The sequence below is a fragment of the Hydra vulgaris genome, chromosome 06 (genome assembly GCF_038396675.1).
Source record: "Hydra vulgaris chromosome 06, alternate assembly HydraT2T_AEP".
Classification (NCBI taxonomy): Eukaryota; Metazoa; Cnidaria; class Hydrozoa; order Anthoathecata; family Hydridae; genus Hydra; species Hydra vulgaris.
The window spans coordinates 51,977,582-51,998,995 of record NC_088925.1 but is presented as its reverse complement, the minus strand read 5'-3'; the positions used below and the strand labels follow the sequence as shown (position 1 = coordinate 51,998,995).

At 26.9% G+C, this 21,414-nt stretch overlaps 1 protein-coding gene across 5 annotated transcripts in view; it reads left to right on the top strand.

Moving 5' to 3' along the window:
• Positions 1–1,160: 1,160 nt before the first annotated feature.
• The window catches only part of LOC101240296 (uncharacterized), a 44,474-nt gene continuing 24,220 nt past the window's right edge, over positions 1,161–21,414 (top strand). For 3 of the 5 annotated variants that reach the window (XM_065800428.1, XM_065800429.1, XM_065800427.1), the window contains exons 1-4: positions 4,592–4,854; positions 11,880–11,932; positions 12,046–12,465; positions 19,472–19,657. In XM_065800428.1, coding sequence (XP_065656500.1) covers positions 4,670–4,854; positions 11,880–11,932; positions 12,046–12,465; positions 19,472–19,657 — 844 coding nt within the window. In that variant the 5' untranslated portion in view covers positions 4,592–4,669. Of the gene's footprint in view, positions 1,374–4,591; positions 4,855–11,879; positions 11,933–12,045; positions 12,466–19,471; positions 19,658–21,414 lie in introns of those variants that run through there. The other 2 variants (XM_065800431.1, XM_065800430.1) reach the window with 1 other exon arrangement.

Sequence of the window (21,414 nt, the reverse complement as noted above, 5' to 3'; positions counted from 1 at the left end):
TATTGAAAAGAATTTTTATACCTTTGTGAAAATAAAACAGATTGAAATTGTCAGCAGACATATAAGTTATTTTAGATGCTAAAATAAGTCATTTATACACACTAGAAATAATAATGGTCCTGAGATAGGTCCATGGGAAACTCTGCAATTTTAAATGGGTTTTTTTTTACTACATAGATTTCTAATTTTTTTTTTTAAAAGATTTTACGATAAACGGTGTCAAATGCTTTGAATAATTCAATAAAAACTTCTAATGAATAATAATATTTACTTAAAGCATCCGATATATGGTTTACAAGCTCAATTACCGTGTAAGTTTTAAGTTTTATGATACTTGCTGGAGTTTTAGCCATCAAACTTGGACCATTCTCAAGAAAAAAAACTGTTTAGTTTTTTAGTTATGGTTCCTATATCATAAACAAGTATCACTTCTCATAAAAAGCTTATTCATATTCTCATTTTTTATTTCAAACTCAATTTTTCATTTTCTAAACAGACACTTATACGAGATCGTAAATTCGTAAAAAGCTAGCTAAACATAAAAGAAGCACATACACTTCAAAAGGAAAAAGTTGTATGCTCAGGAACAACAATAACTGTTATTTATGAATGGAAAAAAAACAAACTGTTTCCAAAATGCAATGCGGCTTATATCTATTCTGCATATCAATATTGCGTACATCAAATGATCTTTGACTAAATTTGTTAAATTATCTTTCATTTAAATTAATAAAAACGTAATAAAATCTATTATTATCATTGTATAGCTGATATCAGCTAGCTGCTTGCAGGTTTGCGGCTGGCAAATCAAACATGTAGCTAACACGCTCTTTTGCACAATTGTGCAAAAGACGCAGTGAATGCGCCGTGCAAGTGTACGCACTATCAAAAGTTAAAAATATACAAAAAAATAAAATATATAGATATAAAATTAAAAATCGCAAGTTTTTTTTTTGTTATAATTCAAACTTAAAAATTATATATTTGGAAGTCAGATGCAAAACGAATTGAACAAAAAAAAAAAAAAAAAAAAAAATTAATTTGATAAGTAAAAAAATTTTGGAAAAAAAATTTGGGGTTTTGAGAACAAAAAGTGCGACTTGCACAATTACTGATGCATGCAAAAAAAATATTCGGTCTGTTGCTGCAGAAAATTTTTCAGCTTTTCATCTTGTAGCTGCATACTAAAATAAATCAGCATTGATATTAGCAAGGAACTAATTGAGCTCTTTGCGTGAAAACTTAGCTTTTTTAAGTATATTTTATAAATAAAATAATATTTAGATCAAATAACTTTTTATTATAGCTGATAATGATTTGATTGGATGATAAATTGGTTTGATTGCATACATAATGAGGAATATGAGTTTCAGGTTTTTAATTTTTTATTATTTTCAAAATTATTATTATTTATTACAGAACGATAAATATATGCTTTGCCTCATAACTTATGTTATTAGTTACTTTGCAACTTTTAAGGCAATTTAAAGATGTAAAATTAAAAACTTTTGTTAATGCATTAAAATTTTTAAAACGCTTACAATGACAATAACAAGTAATAACAGTTGAAACGTTCACATGAAGATGGCTCTATCTGAACTTTGAAAAACTTAATTAATGGAACTCGGATGTCTTACTAAAGTTTTGTCATTTACAATGACAAAACTTGTCATTGGTGACCAAACAAACGTGTCTAACCTAAGAGATGGCTATCAGATGTCTCGCAGTACAATTTCTTCGGTATCTTACGTAGACTAAATGTTTTTTTAACAACTTTACAATACTTTAAAATAATATAAGATAATCTAAAAAATAAATTTAATCTAACCTAAAATATAAATTAAAAGCTCCAGAAGATAAAGAAGCGTTTTGTAGAGAAAGTAGGCTTACGTGTCTTGTTGTTCATTTTTATCTAAAATAATTAGATGGTGTTTAAATGTAGCATTTTTTCTCACAATACATGAACCTAAAAAAGATTTTTATTCACATAAATTAATTTATAATAATCTTTTAATTCAAAATAATAAAAACGAAATAATTCAGTAAAAATAGCAGAAAATACTTAATTTATTAGAAATAAATGTTCCATAGTTTCAAGAAATCAACAAAAAGAAAAAAATAAAAAAATAAATAGTACTAAAATATAAGAACATTCTAAAAGATTTTGTACAAAATTGTGACTGTTATAAAACCGATAAAACTTTTTTTTAAATCAAGTTACTTAGATGAGATATAAAAAAGATGCTTTCTGATTGGTAAAGTGTAAAAAAAGTAAAATCAAATAAAACACTTTGATATAGTTGGTAAAATTAAATACTTGTCATCCATTATTCTTTATTTTGACACGCTAAGTCACTTTTTGAGGCTTTAAACTGAAGTCAATCAAAGATTTTACATAATGCTTTACATAGGACACCTTTTACATAGAACGTTTTTTACATAGGACACGTTTGAAGTTCTCTTATAGTATTATTAGTTAGTATTATGTGTTTAAATGTTATGGTGCCTGTAATTTTTGAAAGTTTTACTAGTAACGTGTTTTTGTTTTATTGGTTTGTATTTATCACGAGACTCATGGTCCTAACAAGTTTTCAGGTTTAATATATCTGAAGGTGTTTAAATGAAGGTGTTTGAATGAAGGTTTTTGAATGAGCCTTAAAATTTAGATTAGAAAAGATCTTTTTCAAAATATTTTGACGATACTGAGTCTAATACTGATATAGTCAAGAAAAAATGACTTGATGAGATGATAAATCAAGTTACAATGACCTCGCATGGCTTTGTGCGAGTCTTGTGCATGTAGCAATTTTTATAACAGGAATTTTCAACTCTGCATACATGTAAAGTTTGTAAAGGTAAAATGCTTTGGCATTTAAGCTGCAGTAGTATTCAATCTGCACCTGTATAAGATTGAAATAGCAATAACAACTTGCCTAAACGCAAATCTTCATAACTATAAACTGGATCTAGTGCACCAAACAGTTTTAAAAACACTGGCTCCAAGTGCTTGTAAGTAACAAGTTACGCAGCACTCACTCATTCATTTATAGGTTTTTTGATATTAAAAAAATTACAATAAAGAATGTCAAAAAAAAATAACCGTTTTTGCAGTTCATTTTGGTTTCCAAAATTGGCGGTAAAAAAAAAAACGAAAGAAAGGCCAAATTTTTTTTATAACTAAAATATGAAATTTATTAAAAACTTTTCAAAATTGTCACAACTCATACCGATAATCATAATAATAAAAAATTTTGCGTTGATTTTTTTGCAATAACTAATAACAAGACTTTTGTCGCTTCTTGCACGTGTTTGCACTACTTAGGCCATAAACCATAAGTCTGCAGTTTTTTTGCACTTACACAAGTGCAAAAAAACTGTTTTTTCGGTAATATATATATATTTTTTCATTTGGAAGTCATTTAAGATTTTTATGCGCAAGTTTTATGAGGAGAGTGTGGGGATAGGGATATACTGTTTAAGAAGACAAATCTTTTGAGGGTGAATCAGAATAAAACCTTATTATTTTGCTTGCAATATTTAATAAAGGAGATTACTTTATATTCTACTTGATTTGAAAGACAAAAAAGAAAAAGGTATTTCAAAAACTTTTTACATTCAAGTGAGTTTGCTAATATTGATATTGAATATTCTATCTGGAGAAACGTCAAAAAATGTCTCATTGTGTTTCTTTCTAATCAACGAACTCTTTTGCAACTTCATTTGCCGATTGCCCGAGTCTTAACTTTATGAATATTACGTAACATAATATGAATATATCGTAACATAATATGATTCAAGCGCTTGCTAATAGTTGTTGATTGAAATACGTTTTCAAGCGTTTTAAAGCAGAAAATTATTTTTCGTTTGCTTAATTAGTTTCAGGCTTAATCATGAGACGCTTCGCCAAAATAACCGTTTTTGGCATAAAGTGCTTTTCACCCGCACTTAGGTTTTGTGAAAAATGAAACTATTTTTGTTTGTATTTATTACTGTTTCTTTTAAGCTGAACCTAAGATTTTGCAATTAAGGAAGCAGTTCATCTTTTATGAAAAATTTTTAAATACTTCAAAAACGACATCAGGTTTTTTAAGTACAATCTCTGTTTCAGTATAAAATCCTATCTTGCTGATCAAAAAGAATTATTAGTTTCAGCTGGGTTATCAAGAGCTTTGCAATAAATCTATCGATACATTCCCTTCATTGTTTCAGGATAGTATGTGGTATTAGCAGTATAATAACCTTTGATTCTAGCAAAACGTTTTTTCTTCCTTGGGAATTTTAAATTAACATCAGGAATTTCCATTGAATGAAGGCCAATGAAATCTTCGTTAATTTTTAAACTGTCATCCACATCCACAATAAGTTGTTCAAGATTAGTCTTAACTTTAAGATCGTTAGTCTTATTTACCATCGTAGCGAATAATCCTGTTAACTAGATTTTTGATGAGATATTACGCAACATTCCTTGTGCCATTATATATATTTTTATTTTATTTAGGTGCCCCAAGAAGTCCTTACGGTCTTATCACAGAGCACCGCGGATGAGCATTTAATTGGAAGTTCACGCCTCCTTCCAAACCGATATCTCAAAACTTGCCCAGAGGTGGGGTTTGAACCATGGATCCTTTGTTTCTGAGGCAAGTGCGCTACGACTGCGACACGGCATTGTATGACAAAGGTTACGTTTATTAGGGTGGTCCATTTTTTTTCTTCTTGCAATCCAACCAACAACAAGTGCTGCGTGAACAAATTCCAAAATACAAATAACTACATAATAATTGTAATTAAAAATCAAATTTACTTAACATTTAGTTACAGCTCTTGGTTAAAACAAGAAAATCAACAGCTTTCAGAGTAAGAAATTTTTTACAAGCTTAACCATTATTTTAATTCCAACAAGCTGTAAATAAAAACAAAATAACAACAATTGTTACAGAATTTAGTTGTCATGGATTACTCATGAAACTTTCGAAAACAGTTTGAAGTAGATGTAAGGCATAAATGAACTTTACACTTATCACAAAAAACTTTCGTTATTCCAGTGCAGCCTGGATATTTACAACGTCCTTTTTAGTCAACAAAAGAAGCAAAATGACTATTATTATATTTCCTAGTGGGTATATTTGCAGCAGGACCCTCCTCTTCTTCAGTCTATGAAGATGGTCATCCTCGTCTACTGCTTGTCCGACTGAACTAAGCATTTAAATATGCGCAATTAAACTATATCTTTCTTTAAAACTTATAACTTTTTCATATCCCTACAATAGAGTATCCTTTGATACAATAGAGTATCCATGCTTGTACTACAATCAAATCAAAAAAAATGCTAAATGAATTTGTAATAACCCTTTTTGGATCGAATATGGATCCTATACAGACTCAACATGCCATCAAGAAGTTCTACCCCACCCATATATGTGTTGTATGTGGTAACAATAGATAGTTGTTTATCTTGAGCCATTCTCTTGGTTTTTCTGTCCCAGCGGTTAAAAATGGTTATTGGATTCACCGTCTCATAACTTGTTAACAATGCAACAACCCTGTTATCGAACCATTTGACAGCGTAAAGCTCAACATTAAAAACTGTGGTAACCCTAATGGGTGTTGATCCTCTCTCTTCTTTTTTTAATTCACCATCAATAGGCATCTTAATATTTTGGGAGCCTGTTTGTACGCACTGTGTTAGTGCTTACTATGCCTTGGTGGTAAATTGTTTTCACCAGTTCAAACCCAATGTGCCAATATCAAAAAACAGCTTGTGCTATTTATGCCTTGGTACATTGGCTGACAGGTGCATCCCAATAGTTCCAGATGCTTTTAAATCAGGCTATTCTTTACAAATATCAATTGAACCAGAATGTAACTTAAAATTAGCTAAGATAGACAACAATAGCTAAAATACAAAATATGTAACTTTTTTTGGCTTATGAGGATTAACAAAGATCTTCCTATGAAAGAAACAATCTGTTCATCAATACACAGAGTTTCATCACGTTTCAGGCTAAATAAAAATTCCTTCAACATATTAATGATTGGTCGTATCTTGTAAAGCTTGTTGTTATAGTTTTCTGAATGCTGTCTGTCATCATTACAATTAATAAATAACTTTGTTTTTTCAAATCAGTTCAATGTCATCACAGGAGCAACTTTTTTTAAAGTACAACTCATTGCTCCAGTACATGCATTTTGATTGGAGCTTCACAATATTCATCAAATACAAAATGCCAATAAATTGATCACATTAGTTTTTGTCCAAATGTATCATATTCTCTATATTTATTTGTAAGGCATTTTTATTAGACGCATCAACAATCTCTAGAAGAAGTTCTTCGGTTAGAAATCTTCTTACATATGATATTGGTTCATCTGAGATGCCATTATTATTATCTTTTTCATCTTCACTGTGAAATAGAAGGTTTATTCGCTGAATGTTATCATCTTTTTAAATTTTCCAAATAACATTTTTTTTTTGCTGTGGTTGGTATTGTGGTTGTGGTGGTTGCAGTAATAGTTGATGTGTATTAGTTGATAACTGTGGTGCTTGTTGTTCATTACTATCTGAAGTATCACTATCCCATTCTGAAGTACCATATTCTTATTCTGACTCTGATGTAATAAAGTCTTCATCAGATTCACCCAATAGATTACTGACTTCAGTTTTGGTTGATCTACAGGATCAGGTTGATCTACAGGAAAACAGTTCCTTGAAATAGAGTTCTTTGAAAATCTGTTAATCTCTTTGAAGAACCATGAAAATTTATAGGATTCGTCTATAAAAAAAAGCTTTATTCAAATATTTTTATCTTTCTAATAGACTGCATTGAAAGTTAAGAATATTTAAACAGCGCTTCAAATAGTTTTAGATAATTAAATTTCTACTTAAATTTTTCTAAATTTCTATTGTTAAATTTGTACTTAATTTTCTGCTTAAAGGTTAATTAATTAGTTTTTCTTACTGCAACATAAGCAATACAAATAGTCTTTAAAAGAAAAAAAATAATCCTTGTTGTTTTAAAGGCACAAACATAAAATTAAATATTTTAACATAAAATTCAACCATATGTTTCAAAATAACTTTTTGTAATGATATAGATATCAAACAGCAAGAGTTAGTATTTTTAAGATAAGCCTATATTCTCTCTTTTTTTTTTAAATTAAAGTTTAAAACAGAATTTATAAAATTGGCAAATTTTCTTTTTACCACTACCAAAACACTGACACTTTTGATGAAATCATTTAAAAAAGCTGACTAATCACTTTACATAACATCTCTTAAAGCAAGTAACTAATTATTGCCTTTAATTTGCACTATGCAATTTATATATATATATATATATATATATATATATATATATATATATATATATATATATATATATATATATATATATATATATATAATAAACTTTATTCTAACAACTAACAATCACATTACAATATTAGATTTCAAAATAACCGTCTTTAGCTTTGATACAGGCCCTAAGCTCTTGGGGAAATCATTGACTGTGGCATGCAGGAATTCTGGAGAAAGATTATTTCATTCCTTCTGAAGTGCTCGGCGCAAAGGGTCTAAATTCCTATGAGGGATAGAACATGCCTTGGTCTTCAAAACTGACCACATGGAATAATCCAATGGGTTGAGATCTGGCGAGTAGGGAGGCCATTCTTGGGCGCTGATAAAATCTGGAAAATTGTTTTTGCACCACCCTTAAATAATTTTTGCCTTGTGGGCAGGAGCTGAATCCTGTTGAAATGTCCAGGGCTTTGTACCAAAGTGTGATTGAGACCATGGAAGTACATCTTTTATAAAGACATCATTTAAATAGTTTTGACTGTTAATTTTAACTCCAGAATCTACAAAAACTAACAAAGTTTTGCCATCCAAAGTTATCCCTCCAAAAACCATAACGGATTGCGGATGTCCTGAACGAGAAGCGATTCTACCCTTCATGTTTGCATCACTGATACTTCTGGACAATATTCGATCATTTTGATGTTTTAAGAAAGCTTCAACATTGAATAAACATTTATCAGTGAAAACAATTCCTGAGTGGCGCGCCAAAGAAAAACGTTTGAGCAAAAGCTTGCATCTTTCCATTCTTACTTTCTTCATATTGTCTGTGAGAAAATGAGCTTTTTGGATCTTGTATGGGATAAGTTTTAGTTTATCCTTGCATATTTTTCTCAGGGATTCATAACCTATTTGCAAATCATTTGCCATTTTTCTCATCGACCTCTTTGGATTTCGACGAATTCTATCACTCACTTTTTTGATAATAATTTTGCTATTTGATGTCGGTGGTCTTCCACTTCTAGGCTAGTCTTGGGTGCTGCCTGTCTCCTTTAAACATTTCAAATTGTTATAGACAGTTCTTTGAGGAATTTAAGTCTTTTTGCTACCTCTGCTCCAGTGCATCCACTAAAGAACAAATGGTCTGAAGAAACTTGATGGTCTTTTGTGACTTTCATACTAAAAATAAAATAGATTTAAATAAAAAAGCCTGATAAGATTAAGAATTGACATAAGAATGAAATGGAAACAAAAGTATTGACAAATAATACATTTTCTTAAGTTTAATAAACTAATAAAAATGAGTGATATATATATATATATATATATATATATATATATATATATATATATATATATATATATATATATATATATATATATATATATATATATATATATATATATATATATATATATATATATATATATATACAGAGAGAGAGAGTTTGATAGTTTGTTAGTTTAAATACACAGTAAGCAATATAAGGTTAACCCTATATTATATACTGTGTAAATTTCTTGAGTATTAGAAAAGTTGGCTATGCAATTCAAGTTACATTTAATTTAGGTGGTTAATATAATTTTTTGCAATCCAGCCTAAAAAAGTGGGATGCTACTCATGGGAAGGAGTCAACATGTCTTTTTTTGTTGTTTCCATAAACAAAAACTCCTGTTTCATCTTTTTGTTTAAGTTAATTACTCAAAATCTTATGGTCCACTTAGTGGAATGTGTGGTTTCTTAATAGATGAATTTCAATTTGAACACACATTATTGGTTATAGTATTTAAATAATTTAATTTATAACATAATTCTTTAGTAGAACTGGTCCACTCTAATGTTAATGGTTGCGTGATCTCTGTTGGTTTGAAAAAAAGAAGTGTTTTATATTAGCTGACATTTCAGAATGTCAGCTAAAATAAAACACTTGTGATTATAAAGATATCTAAAACAGCATGTTGTGCTCGTCACTAATGAAACATGACATGACTAAATTTACAAATGATTAGGTGTTCAATTTCACAATGTGTTGTGCATACTCTAAAGTTGGATTGTGTAAAATGTCAGCTAAAATAAAATCCATCGTACCATTCTAAATATAATATCTATAAATTACCAGGTAAATTAAAATGCAACATAAAAATAATTGAGATATAAAATTCTTTATACATATTATAACTTTAGAAATGATAATATGTTTTGTTTGAAATTAGTATAATTTGAAATTTCCATGTGAGTGGCTGCTATATGATATTTATCTAGTCAAGCAGCTATGTAGATTAACACATAATGTATGGTAAAAATGTGGTATAGAGTATACTAAATATTATTAATTTATTAATTCATTATAAAATCACTTTTAACTCCTACACTTGACTTAAAGAAGTGTGAAATTTTCTATTGTGGGAATAGAATACAGACAATGCAAGCGAGTTTATTAGTGAAGTCTAAAAAACATAAGTTTTGTGTAGAAGAAATTATTATAAACTGTTATTTAAGGTTATGCACTACTGACATTTTAAAAGTATACAAATTAACTTTATTTTCCTGAAATGGAAGAGATAAAATAAATGTTTTTAACTCTAATTAATTTACAAAAGTACATAATCTACAAAAACACACAAAAACAAACACTACAAAAACACTTTTCTCATGTAAACACATTCTTTTCACGTAAATATCTCTCTTTAAAGTTTATCTTATGATCTTTGAATTTTAACAGTTTTAGTTTAAATGCTTTATTTTTTATTCATTGTAATGTTCTTAATATTAAATATAATATTTTGCAATGTTAAAAAACAACAGTTAAGTAATATTAGTCCTGTAAAAAAAATAATTTTATTCTGTCATTTTCAAATTTCTTTATTTGTTAATTGGTCACATTGTTTTAGCCTTGCTGTATGAGACTGAGTCATTTAAAATTTATACTTGCATGTATTTTATAGTTAGTCATAATAGTTTTATTAATCACAAGTAAACAGAGAGCATGAAAAAATGGAAAAATGTTAATATAATGTGGTGTATCAATGTAGAAATACAATTTTATTATAATTAATATGTGATGTATGATATAGAGTGTTTAGCTTTTAAGCAAGAAGTAATGAGTTTTATTAACACCATGCCCTTGGTAGTACCTTGCTTAAGTATTTTTGCACGTAGCTGCTTTATTCACCGAATTTTAGTTTTTATATGGCTTTGTTTATCAAGTTTACTGAGTTTTATATTCACCAGAGATTAAGTTAAAAATAAATTTGATCAAGTTCAGATACAAAATTAAATACTTTAATTCTAAATTCTCAATTAAAAACTAAATAAAAACATTTATATTTTAAGTTATGAAAAGCAAACTGTAATATGTATATTTTAGTTTTTTTATATTTATAACAAATATTATTTAAATTACTTTTTTTTTTTAATCTTTGCAATGAACTAAAATAATATAAAAACATAAGTTTAAAAAATCAAAGTTTTTTGCATCAAAGACAACCTAATGGAACCAACCAAGTATGGATACTAGTTTCTCAAAGCAATTGTAAGACAGATTGCAGAGATCCAGATAAAAAATCTTTTGATCTACTTTAGCAATCAATATACACAGCTTTAAATACAGTTCAAATCTTTGAAAGCCTGTTAAGAATATTAGAAATTATTTTCCTCATCTCAAAAGTTTAAATGAACTCTTCAAAAAATCTCTTTTCAGCTGACCATTCAGTTTCTTGGCTGTGTTCAAATATTATTTAAAGACAATTAATAAGATGACATGTTTAAGTTTTTTATATTTATAATAATTTTTATGTACTACAATTAGTTTTCAATTAAATACAAATAAAAATAAAATTAATGAAAATATTTTTAATCAAATATAGTATAAGTGTATCATGAATTATTGGTCAGTTTTATAATGACAAAATGGTCAGTTTTACTATGATTAAATATGATATAAGTGTCTTTAGAAATACACTTTAGAAATACTTTAATAAAAGTGTCCATCTTCATCTTGAATGATGAAGATGGTCAATATTATTATGATATTTCTAAAGTGTTTTTCTAAAGTTGTAATATGTATAAAGGATAATTACATATCAACATATATTATTGTATGTAATTATATATATTTCTATTTTATGATATATTTATTATTTAGAAATTTTATTTTGTAGCTTTTGTATTTATTTTTATTTCATTTGAATATTTTAATACTAAAAAGTTTAAAACTTTTTAATATTACATATAATAGCTATATATTCAATTTAATATATTTTTATATATTTTAATTATAAAATAAAATTATTAAAAATACTTTTAATCAATTATAATGTAAGAGTATTGTGGAATATAGGTCAGTTTTAAAATGACAGGAATTGATATTATGTATAAATTCTAGCTTTCAAAACAATAAAAAAAACTTTATAAACGTTAACTTTAATTTTTTAAATTTTGAGGAAATCTTATTTCAAAAATTTTTTAAGGTATTAAGTTTTTTTTTATACAGTTAAAATAATTAATTATTTTATGTTGTGTATATTAGTTTGAAATATTCTTAATGAAGAACCAATATATTTAAGCTGTCAAATAAATTGTTTGTAGATTATTTACTAATGCTCTGCTGCTTTTCTGTGTTCAAGTAATTGCTGTTGATTGTAAGTTATGTTATTAATATTCTATTAAGTTCTTTAAAAAAGCTTTCTTCAGGATGAAGTTTTTTTGGATATTATATTTTATAACTATAATTTATAAGCTTAACTTTTTATAGATACACTCTTAAAAGACACAATTCTAAAGCGTCAAAAGCGAGTTTTAGACGATGATTATATTAATTTAAATGCGCAAAAACCAATAGAGTTAGCAAAAGACAATATCCCTTTATCAAAGCTTACTACAAATGATGAAGTTTTTCAAGCTTTACTTCAAACACCTAAAGTTTCACCAGATGATATCAAAGAACAGAGATTAGACAAAAGATATGCTGACAAAGAGAAAGACTCTTTTGAAAAGCTAAAGGATTTTTTTGACAATGTCGAAAAGCGCTCTGTTGACGATTATGATTCGGGTTTACAAAATGAATTTACAGATGATAAGTTAGATGGTGAGCGCCCATTTAAATTAAAAAGCACACTAGAAGCTATAAGCATTGATGAAGCAGAAAGCGCAAGTGGGAGTGGATTTGAGAATGGTATGTTGTAGTTATAATAAACATTAAAAATAAAAAAATTATACTTTATTTGTCACTATTTTTTTTTTTAACTTACAAATTTTTGTAGTTGTTAGAATTGTTACAAATAAAGAATACTACTTTAAGCCACAATAATATAACTCATAATGTGGTGTATCAATATGCTGTAGTGGTGTAGAGTGTTTAGATTTTAAGCAATAAGTATCTAGTTTGTTCCCCTGCCATGCTCCTGGTAGTACTTTGCTCAATTTTTTCTCTGCACGTCTGCTTTATTTATTTAGTTTTTGGTTTATAAAAGAATATATAAATATCTTTTAGTATGATATCATCAGTGTGCATCTAATACTGCATTTATATATGTATATATATATATATATATATATATATATATATATATATATATATATATATATATATATATATATATATATATATATATATATATATATATAATATAATATTAGAATAATAGTAAAATACAATTAAATTTGTAACATAACTCAGAGTTTCATGCTTTATGCGATCATCAGATGTTAACATCTTTCTTTTCTTAACATCTTTTTTTAAATGGTAACATCTGATGATCGCACAAAGCGTGCAACTGTATATACAGTGCTTTCGAAAAATATAGGCGCAGTAAAATTTTGTTGCTTAAAGCATATTTAAATTACCATAGAATAAAAATTAAATTAGCTATTGAAAATTTTTTATTTTGTTTGCTTGAAAAATCTTTTTTAAACAAATCTTGCATATTGGATGGCATACTAAAACATAAAATTGTATATAAAAATGTTATCAAACAAAAAATATCAATAAAAAACTGCAATATATAAAAAATTATAGCAACAAAAGTAACATCTAAGCTAGTATTTAAAATATCCCCCACAAGATTTTTTTGCAAGCAGCATATCTTTTTTTCACCGATTTTACAAGACTGTTGCAGATTTTGTTTAGAACTCTTCTCCGAATGTTATCTTATTCTTGCTTTAGGCTATTTATAGGTTGTATTTGCACCTTTAATAATTCTTTGTCCATCCAAGCCCAAATAGATTCTATTGGATTCAAATCTGGTGATCGAGCTGGCCAGGGCATTATATTTATTTTGTTTTCTTTCATCTATGCTTTTACTGTTTCAGTTGTGTGGGCAGGAGCCAAATCTTGTTGAAATTGCCACCATTTGTTTCAATCAATCAGCATGTCCACTGATTGAACCATGCAGTTCTCTAGTGTCTCTATATATGTATGTTGGTTGATTTGACCTGTATAAATGTTACACACTCCTACTCCATTGAAATTAAAGCAGCCCCAAATACCAACACTGCCACCACCACTATGCAACCTTGGTACAACATAGTGATTATTATACTTTTCCAATTTAAATCTTTTAACAAGAGCTTTACTTTTTCTATTTATTACTTGAAAGTTACTTTCATCACTAAAAATTGCTTGCTTCCACTTTGCCAAAGACCATGTAATTCTCTACTTACACCACCTAAATCTTGTGAGCCGATCTCTGGTGGTCAACATAGGTATTCTAACAGCTGCGTAAACACCAAATTTTTTCCTTAATAAAATGTTTCTAACTGTGTTTGACGAAATATGTTTTCCACAGTTTTCTTTAAATACGTTGGTGAGTTCACAATTACTTTACAAAATATATGACTATTTTCGCGTTCAAAAGTTATTTTTAACCTTCCTGTTCCTGCATGGCGTTTGATGCCACCTGTTGTTTTAAATAGTGCGGTAGTGGTGTAATGGTAACGTGTTCGCTTTATAAGCGAGAGGTTCCAAGTTCGATCCCCACCACGTCCCTGGTAGTACCGTGCTCAACTTGTTTCTTCGCACAGCGGCCTTGTTCGTCAAGGTTCGTGTTTCGGAGTTATAGAGTTGAGAGAGGGTTATAACCACTATTAAGTAGCCTCCTCATCTGTAGTGGCCTTCTCTGCCTTGAGGAGGTGAATAACAAAGAAAAAAAGAAATGTCTTTAAAGTGTCTGACACAAATCTCTTAAAGTTTTTATTTTCTTGCTATTTCTCTATCTCTGATCATTGAGCCGTCCTTCATATCTATTATTTGCCAATTTGTTGCTTTGCTTACTGCTTTTTGACCCATTTCTATGTATGTTTACTATTAAGTCTTATCAAAATATTTTAAAAGGCTTTAATTGCAACTAAACTAATCATAAGTAATTTTATCTTTTTATGGGAAGTTGTCAAACTAACATGTAAATTAATAAAATAATTAATAATAACAGTTGGGTTGACAAAAAAGTAGAATGGAAGTCAATTAAAAGGCTTGTGCGCCTATTTTTTTTTACAATCTTTTCCAGTATATTTTTTGTATTCCTTTAAAAAAAGTAAATTATTAAAAAAAAGTAACTGTATATGAACTTGTTATTAACATTTTAGTTGTAGAGAAATAATTTTCCTGTCATTCAAAAAAAAAATTTAAGTCTTTAGGAAATATGGATGGGATTTTACGATGTTTTGAAAAAGTTTATGTACTCAATTTTTTACTGCATCTATTTTTTTTAAAGCACTGTATATATATATATATATATATATATATATATATATATATATATATATATATATATATATATATATATATATATATATATATATATATAAATATATATATATATATATATATATATATATATATATATATATATATATATATATATATATATATATATATATATATATATATATATATATATATATATATATATATATATATATATATATATATATATATATATATATATATATAAAGAGAAAGAGAGAGATAAAATATATATTTCCAAAGTCTTTTCAATTCTTTTGTGTTAAAAACATCTTTTCAACACAAAATATGTAAACATTTTAATAAATAAAGTAACTTTTTTTTTTTTTAATTGTTTACATTTAATTTCATGTCTCAAAATTGCATAGTCAAAAATGATTTTGTCCATATTATGTTACTAAAAAGTTATTATTTTTTCTTCAATTTAAATATACTTACAGTCAAACTGTATATAATAACCATGACTCTTTTCACCTTTTTTTTTTAGACAAAAAAACCTCTTAAGTTTCTTGTTTATTATGGGCTGTTTCAGATATTGGATCTGTAACACCCAGTGGATTTTGTGGTTAATGAGATAATCCTTGCGATGAAATCTGATTGTGTGATCTGATTTTTTTTATTATTATTATCTTCAAGCGTGTCTCAATTTAATCGCGATAGAATTAATGCAATTCTTGAAGGATCAGTTTTTTACCATTTTTAAATTGACAATTTGTGATATTATAAACTCTATCCAAGTTATGTAACCTGTTTGTAACATCAATGTTTCGTTCATTTGGGATTTTTCAACATCTTTTTTATCTCTTTCATTATTTCTGACACTGCATACCAAATGGAAAAAAAATAGCTAGATGACACTTTTTTTTTTTTTTTTTTTGGTATTCACCTCCTCAAGGCCAAGAAGGCCACTACAGATGAGGAGGCTACTTAATAGTGGTTATAACTTCGCAGTGTGGCATGGTGCTGAATCATGTTGAAAAATTGTGCACTGATGAATAATCATGAAATTGATTAGAGATTCATCCAAAACGTTGAGGTACTTTTTTGCATTCATAGTTTTTCCTTTGGGCAAAAAGTATAAATCTCCGAGGCCATGAGCAGAAAAACAACTCCACACCATTACAGAAGGTGAATGCTTCACAGTTTTGCATGTGTATTTAGGATTGGTAGGATTAGAACTAGTAGGTCGACGAACAAAAAGCTTAACATCAGAAAACTGACGAAACATGGACTCATCACTGAACATCACCTGTGTCCACTGCTCTTCTGTCCAATCTTGATGCTTCTTGCAGAACTCAATGCGCTTTTTTCTCATCTTTTCAGTTACTAATGGCTTCTTAAATGGCCTTTGTGCAGGTAAGTTTAATTCCGCAGAAAGTCTGTGATGGATTGTGCACTTTGAGACATTAGAAAGTGTTGGTATGCTGTTCTGTAGGTCATTGAAGGTTATTGAAGGATTCATCTTGACCATTGTTACCATCCTGAGGTCAGTACGCTGTGAAGTGACTCTAGGACGTCCAGACCTCTTTTTAGGAGACAGGGGGATAACCTGCTTTACAACATGCCAACTTGTAGTGTGTTCAACCATGTAAATTGTTGCAAAGTCTGCATGAGACATACCACTTTTAGCAAGACGTTGAATGCATGCTTTTTCTTCTTTACTAAGCTGCCATATCTTAGCCATGATTTTCACTGAATTAACTGTTTAAGCTACATAATTGTCTTTATAAATATATTTATACCTAAAAATAAAAATATAAGATAATAACACTGAGCCTAATGGCGTGGAAACATTGATTTGTGTAAAATTGTGCCTTGTTGCAAGACTTTTTGCCAGCACTGTATATATATATATATATATATATATATATATATATATATATATATATATATATATATATATATATATATATATATATATATATATATATATATATATATATATATATATATATTGGTGCTTAAAAGGTATGGCCAATAAAGTTTCTCTTTTGATCAAAGGGAAAATTAAGTAATTTCTTTATTTTTTGAATGTTTTACGGTGTTCAAAATCAAAGTTTCTTTTCAATGATTTTTATTGTGATTTAAAAAATCTAAAATAAAAAATTGCTTTTTTTTTAAACTAATTTACTTACATCAAGCAAGCAACCATCATAGGCTGTAAGCAACCATGTTAGTTTAGACAATTTTTTATCTAAATTTTTTTCCTGTGAGGTTTGCTAAGTCAGACAAGAAAACTTTTGTTTTATCGTTAATAGATTTTTCTTATCTACTGGGATAAATATGTTTCTGTGGCTTTACTTTTATGTTAGGAAAAAACAATGGAATATTGCATAGTTTTAAGGTTTAGTTGTTTACTATTTAGCCTTTTTAAAAAATCTAAATTTATTTCAAATTAAGTCTTTAAATTTGTGTTATAAAAAATGTGTAATAAAAAATGTTTGTGTAATAAAAAAGTAATTAATTTGTTTTCATTCATACATTTTTATTTAACTTTAAGTTAATAAACTAATTTTGTTTTTATACATACATTGTTTTGGATGATTTGAATGTTGTGTGGTTAATGTCAGAAAAAATATTGACCAATAAAAAAATTCTTAAAACAAAGAATATCATTAAAAAGCAGGAGTATTGTCAAACTAAAAGCTGCAAAAGTATTACAAGCTGTTAAAGAGAGAAATAATTTTTGCAACGGAAACCATGGTGATTTGGGTGTCTTATAATAGATTAAATTGTTTCCTTAGAAACAAGAGTAATAGTAATAGATTATATTGTTTCCTTAGGAACAAGAGAATGTGGTCATTAGGTTCATTTGAAGAAAACGTCTTTATAAATAGTTGTGCTTTATTCTTGGAAAAGGATATAAAGAAACCAAAGTGTATAAATAGTTGTGCTTTATTCTTGGAAAAGGATATGAAGAAACCAAAGTGTTAGGTATTCCACATCTAATACTTTGGTCTGATAAGATCTGACCAAAGTTTTAATAAAAGGGTTTATACTCTAAACATTACGATGAGGCAAATTGGCCCAATACAAATGGAGCACGTTGGCAATATGTTAAAATCAATCCTCAATAATTTTTTTTTTGTTAAATAGCTTATTTTCATTTCTGATAATTTGATTTTGTGTTTTGTAATGTTTTAAATAGTAAAAATAAAGTTAGGATAATAAGAATTAAATTAAACAAAAACTTTAGGTTTATTTTTAGTATTGATAGGGTTTTATACTAATGTCCAACACACTTCAAATTTCAATTATAATTTGTTTTTAATTAAAATAGATAAAACATAAGATAATGCAGTAGGAAATTTGTAAAAATTAAATTTGCTTCAATTTTTAACCCCTGGGGTAACTCCCCAATAGTGGGGTACGTTGGCCCATTAGACACAGCCTAAAATGTATTAAAAACCAATTATGAATACTTATTAATGCTATTTACGGGTGTCCTAGGATCTTGTCAATTCTAGGGTCTTGTCTTTTTCTATAAAAAAAATAAAAAAGTTACACATTAAAGAAAAAAAGTGAGCGAACGTGTCCTAGGTCTACCCTATGTATATAATATATATATATATATAATATATATATATATGTATATAATATGTATATATATAAATATATATATTTATATATATATATATATATTTATATATATATATAATATATATATATATGTATATAATATATATATATAATATATATATATATATTATATATATATATATAATTTATATATATATATTTTATATATATAAAATATATATATATATATATTATATACATATATATATATTATATATATATTATATATATATATATATATATATATATATATATATATATATATATATATATATATATATATATATATATATATATATGTATATATATTAATATATATTATATATATATACATATATATATACATATATATATATGAATATGTATATGTATATATATATATATATAATATATATATATATATATATATATATATATATATATATATATATATGCAGCATTAGATACTCACTGATGATGTTCTATGGAAATAGGGAGCTATTGGGGGCTTCAGTATATACATCGACTAATTTAGTTAGAATATGCAAGTAAGTTGCTGCTAAATCGACTTAGGGAATTTTTTGGAGCAGCAATAAATTTTCATTATTCTTTGAATATTTTGTTGACAGTTTAAAGCATTTTATCCTTGATCTAAAAAGAATCAGTATATAACCTAAGTTCGTTTTAGATTTGATAAAGTTTAAGTTAAATTAAGCTAAAATTAAAGTAAACTGGAAAGTTGAAAAAATTAAGTTGATTAAAATAGATTTTTAGGTTTAGTATTTTTTCTTATTATGAGTCAAATAAATGATTAGAAAAAAAAGAAAAAAAAAGGATAAAAATATAATTAAAAAAATATAGTTTTCTTTTTAATATTTAGTTACATATGAGTCTGGTGATGCATGGGTTTCAGGATCTGGTGCTGATCCTTTAGTTAAGGTACACCATTTCAGTTCTAATAATAAAAAAGTTCCAACAAGTAAAGATCAAACTGATGATTATACTCCAATACGAATCAGCAAAAGAGAAATTCAGGAGCGTTTTGAAGGGTTACCAGAGTCACTAGGTATATCATTTTAATAAAATATTATTTAATTGAATCTCTTTTGTACTTAACTTGGAAAAAATATAATTATTTAGGTATCAACTTATAATTTTTTTAGGTATATATTTAGGTATCAACTATATATATAGTTAGTTAGTTAATATATTTAGGTATCAACTTATAATTTTTTTTCAGCGGGTCCCAAAAAAAGGGAAAGTTTAAGATGAAAAACAAAAAATATTACAATTTATTATACTAAGTATTTTATATTTTAAAAGAAATTGTTCTCAAGATGTTGTTTATTAAGTCTTTTTTATCTTGTTTCTTAAGTCTGTTTATCTGAAGTATAAGTCCTTCTATGTAAATAACAAGTCCTTCTATGTAAATAACAAGTCCTTCTATGTAAATAACAAGTCCTTCTATCTAAATAACAAGTACTTCTATCTGAATAACAAGTCCTTCTATCCTAGTCCTTCTAGGTTCTGAGTAATAAGTAAACTTTTAATGTTGGATTTTGAAGATTTTAAATTTGAAAGCATTTGTTGGGGTTCCCATACCAATCACATAGTATGTGATTTTGTCAAGTAATATGTTGGCATTAATTTCTGCTGATTTTATAAGTAACTTTATAGTTAATAATTTTATAATTTTATAATCAAATCAAACTGTTAATAAAAATATCGATTAAAAATAAATATATGGTTCCAAGGTTTGTTCAAAACTAGTTTAAAAAAAAATTGTTTATTAGATTATGGGAGAATTAATTTACAGCAAATAAAATTTAATAGCAAGTTTATTAAAAAAAAAAAATCATAAAAAGAGAAATTACGGTGTTATTGCAGGCGTAATGTAGGGTGTATTGTAATGTGTGTTTTAAAATGTATTATAAAGTGTTATTTACGGTGTATTTTAAGGTGACTGTAAGGTGTATTTTAGGGTTTTCTGTAAAGTGTTTTTTAAGTTGTTCTGTAAGGTGTATTGTAAGGTGTACTGTTAGGTACTGTTAGCTCAACTTGTTTCTCCGCGCAGCGGCCTTGTTCGTCAAGGTTTGTGTTTCGGAGTTTTAGAGTTGAGAGAGGGTTATAACCACTATTAAGTAGCCTCCTCATCTGTAGTGGCCTTCTCGGCCTTGGGGAGGTGAATAACAAAAAAAAAAAAAAAAAAAAAGGTGTATTAAAAGGTGTATTTTAGTGTGTTTTATTAGGTGTATTGTAAGGTTTAGTATATTTTACACTGTGTGCAAATGTATGAAAAATGGAGAAATCTTTAAAAAATAATCAAAATTTTCATTGCAACTCAACAATTTTTAATTTTCTTCTAATTTTTCAATTATTTTTAACATTTTTTAAAGTTTTTTTTTTTAACTTAATACTAATGTTTATAGTTTTATTGCTTACTGAGGTTTTTTTGTTTATTTAATAGATTTTTGTTGTTTATAAAATAAATTTTTTTAAATTCACAATTTACTACAACAATTTTGAAAAAATTAATTCGGTAAAACCAAGTTTAAAATTTTTTTTTATTTTTTAAAGTAAATAAACAGTTATATACGTTTATTAACTTTAAAAAAACCATTTATAAGGTTATAACCCTTATAAACGGTTCAGTGTTGTTAAAGCGAAAAACATTAAAGCAAAAAAGTTACTGGTTTATATTAGCAATCATTAACTATTTGAAAAATATTAAAAAAAAAAAAAATTAATATATATTTTAATCTACTTAAATTAATAAAATTAATAATTGTTAATAAAATTTTAATTTAAATTAATAACAAAATT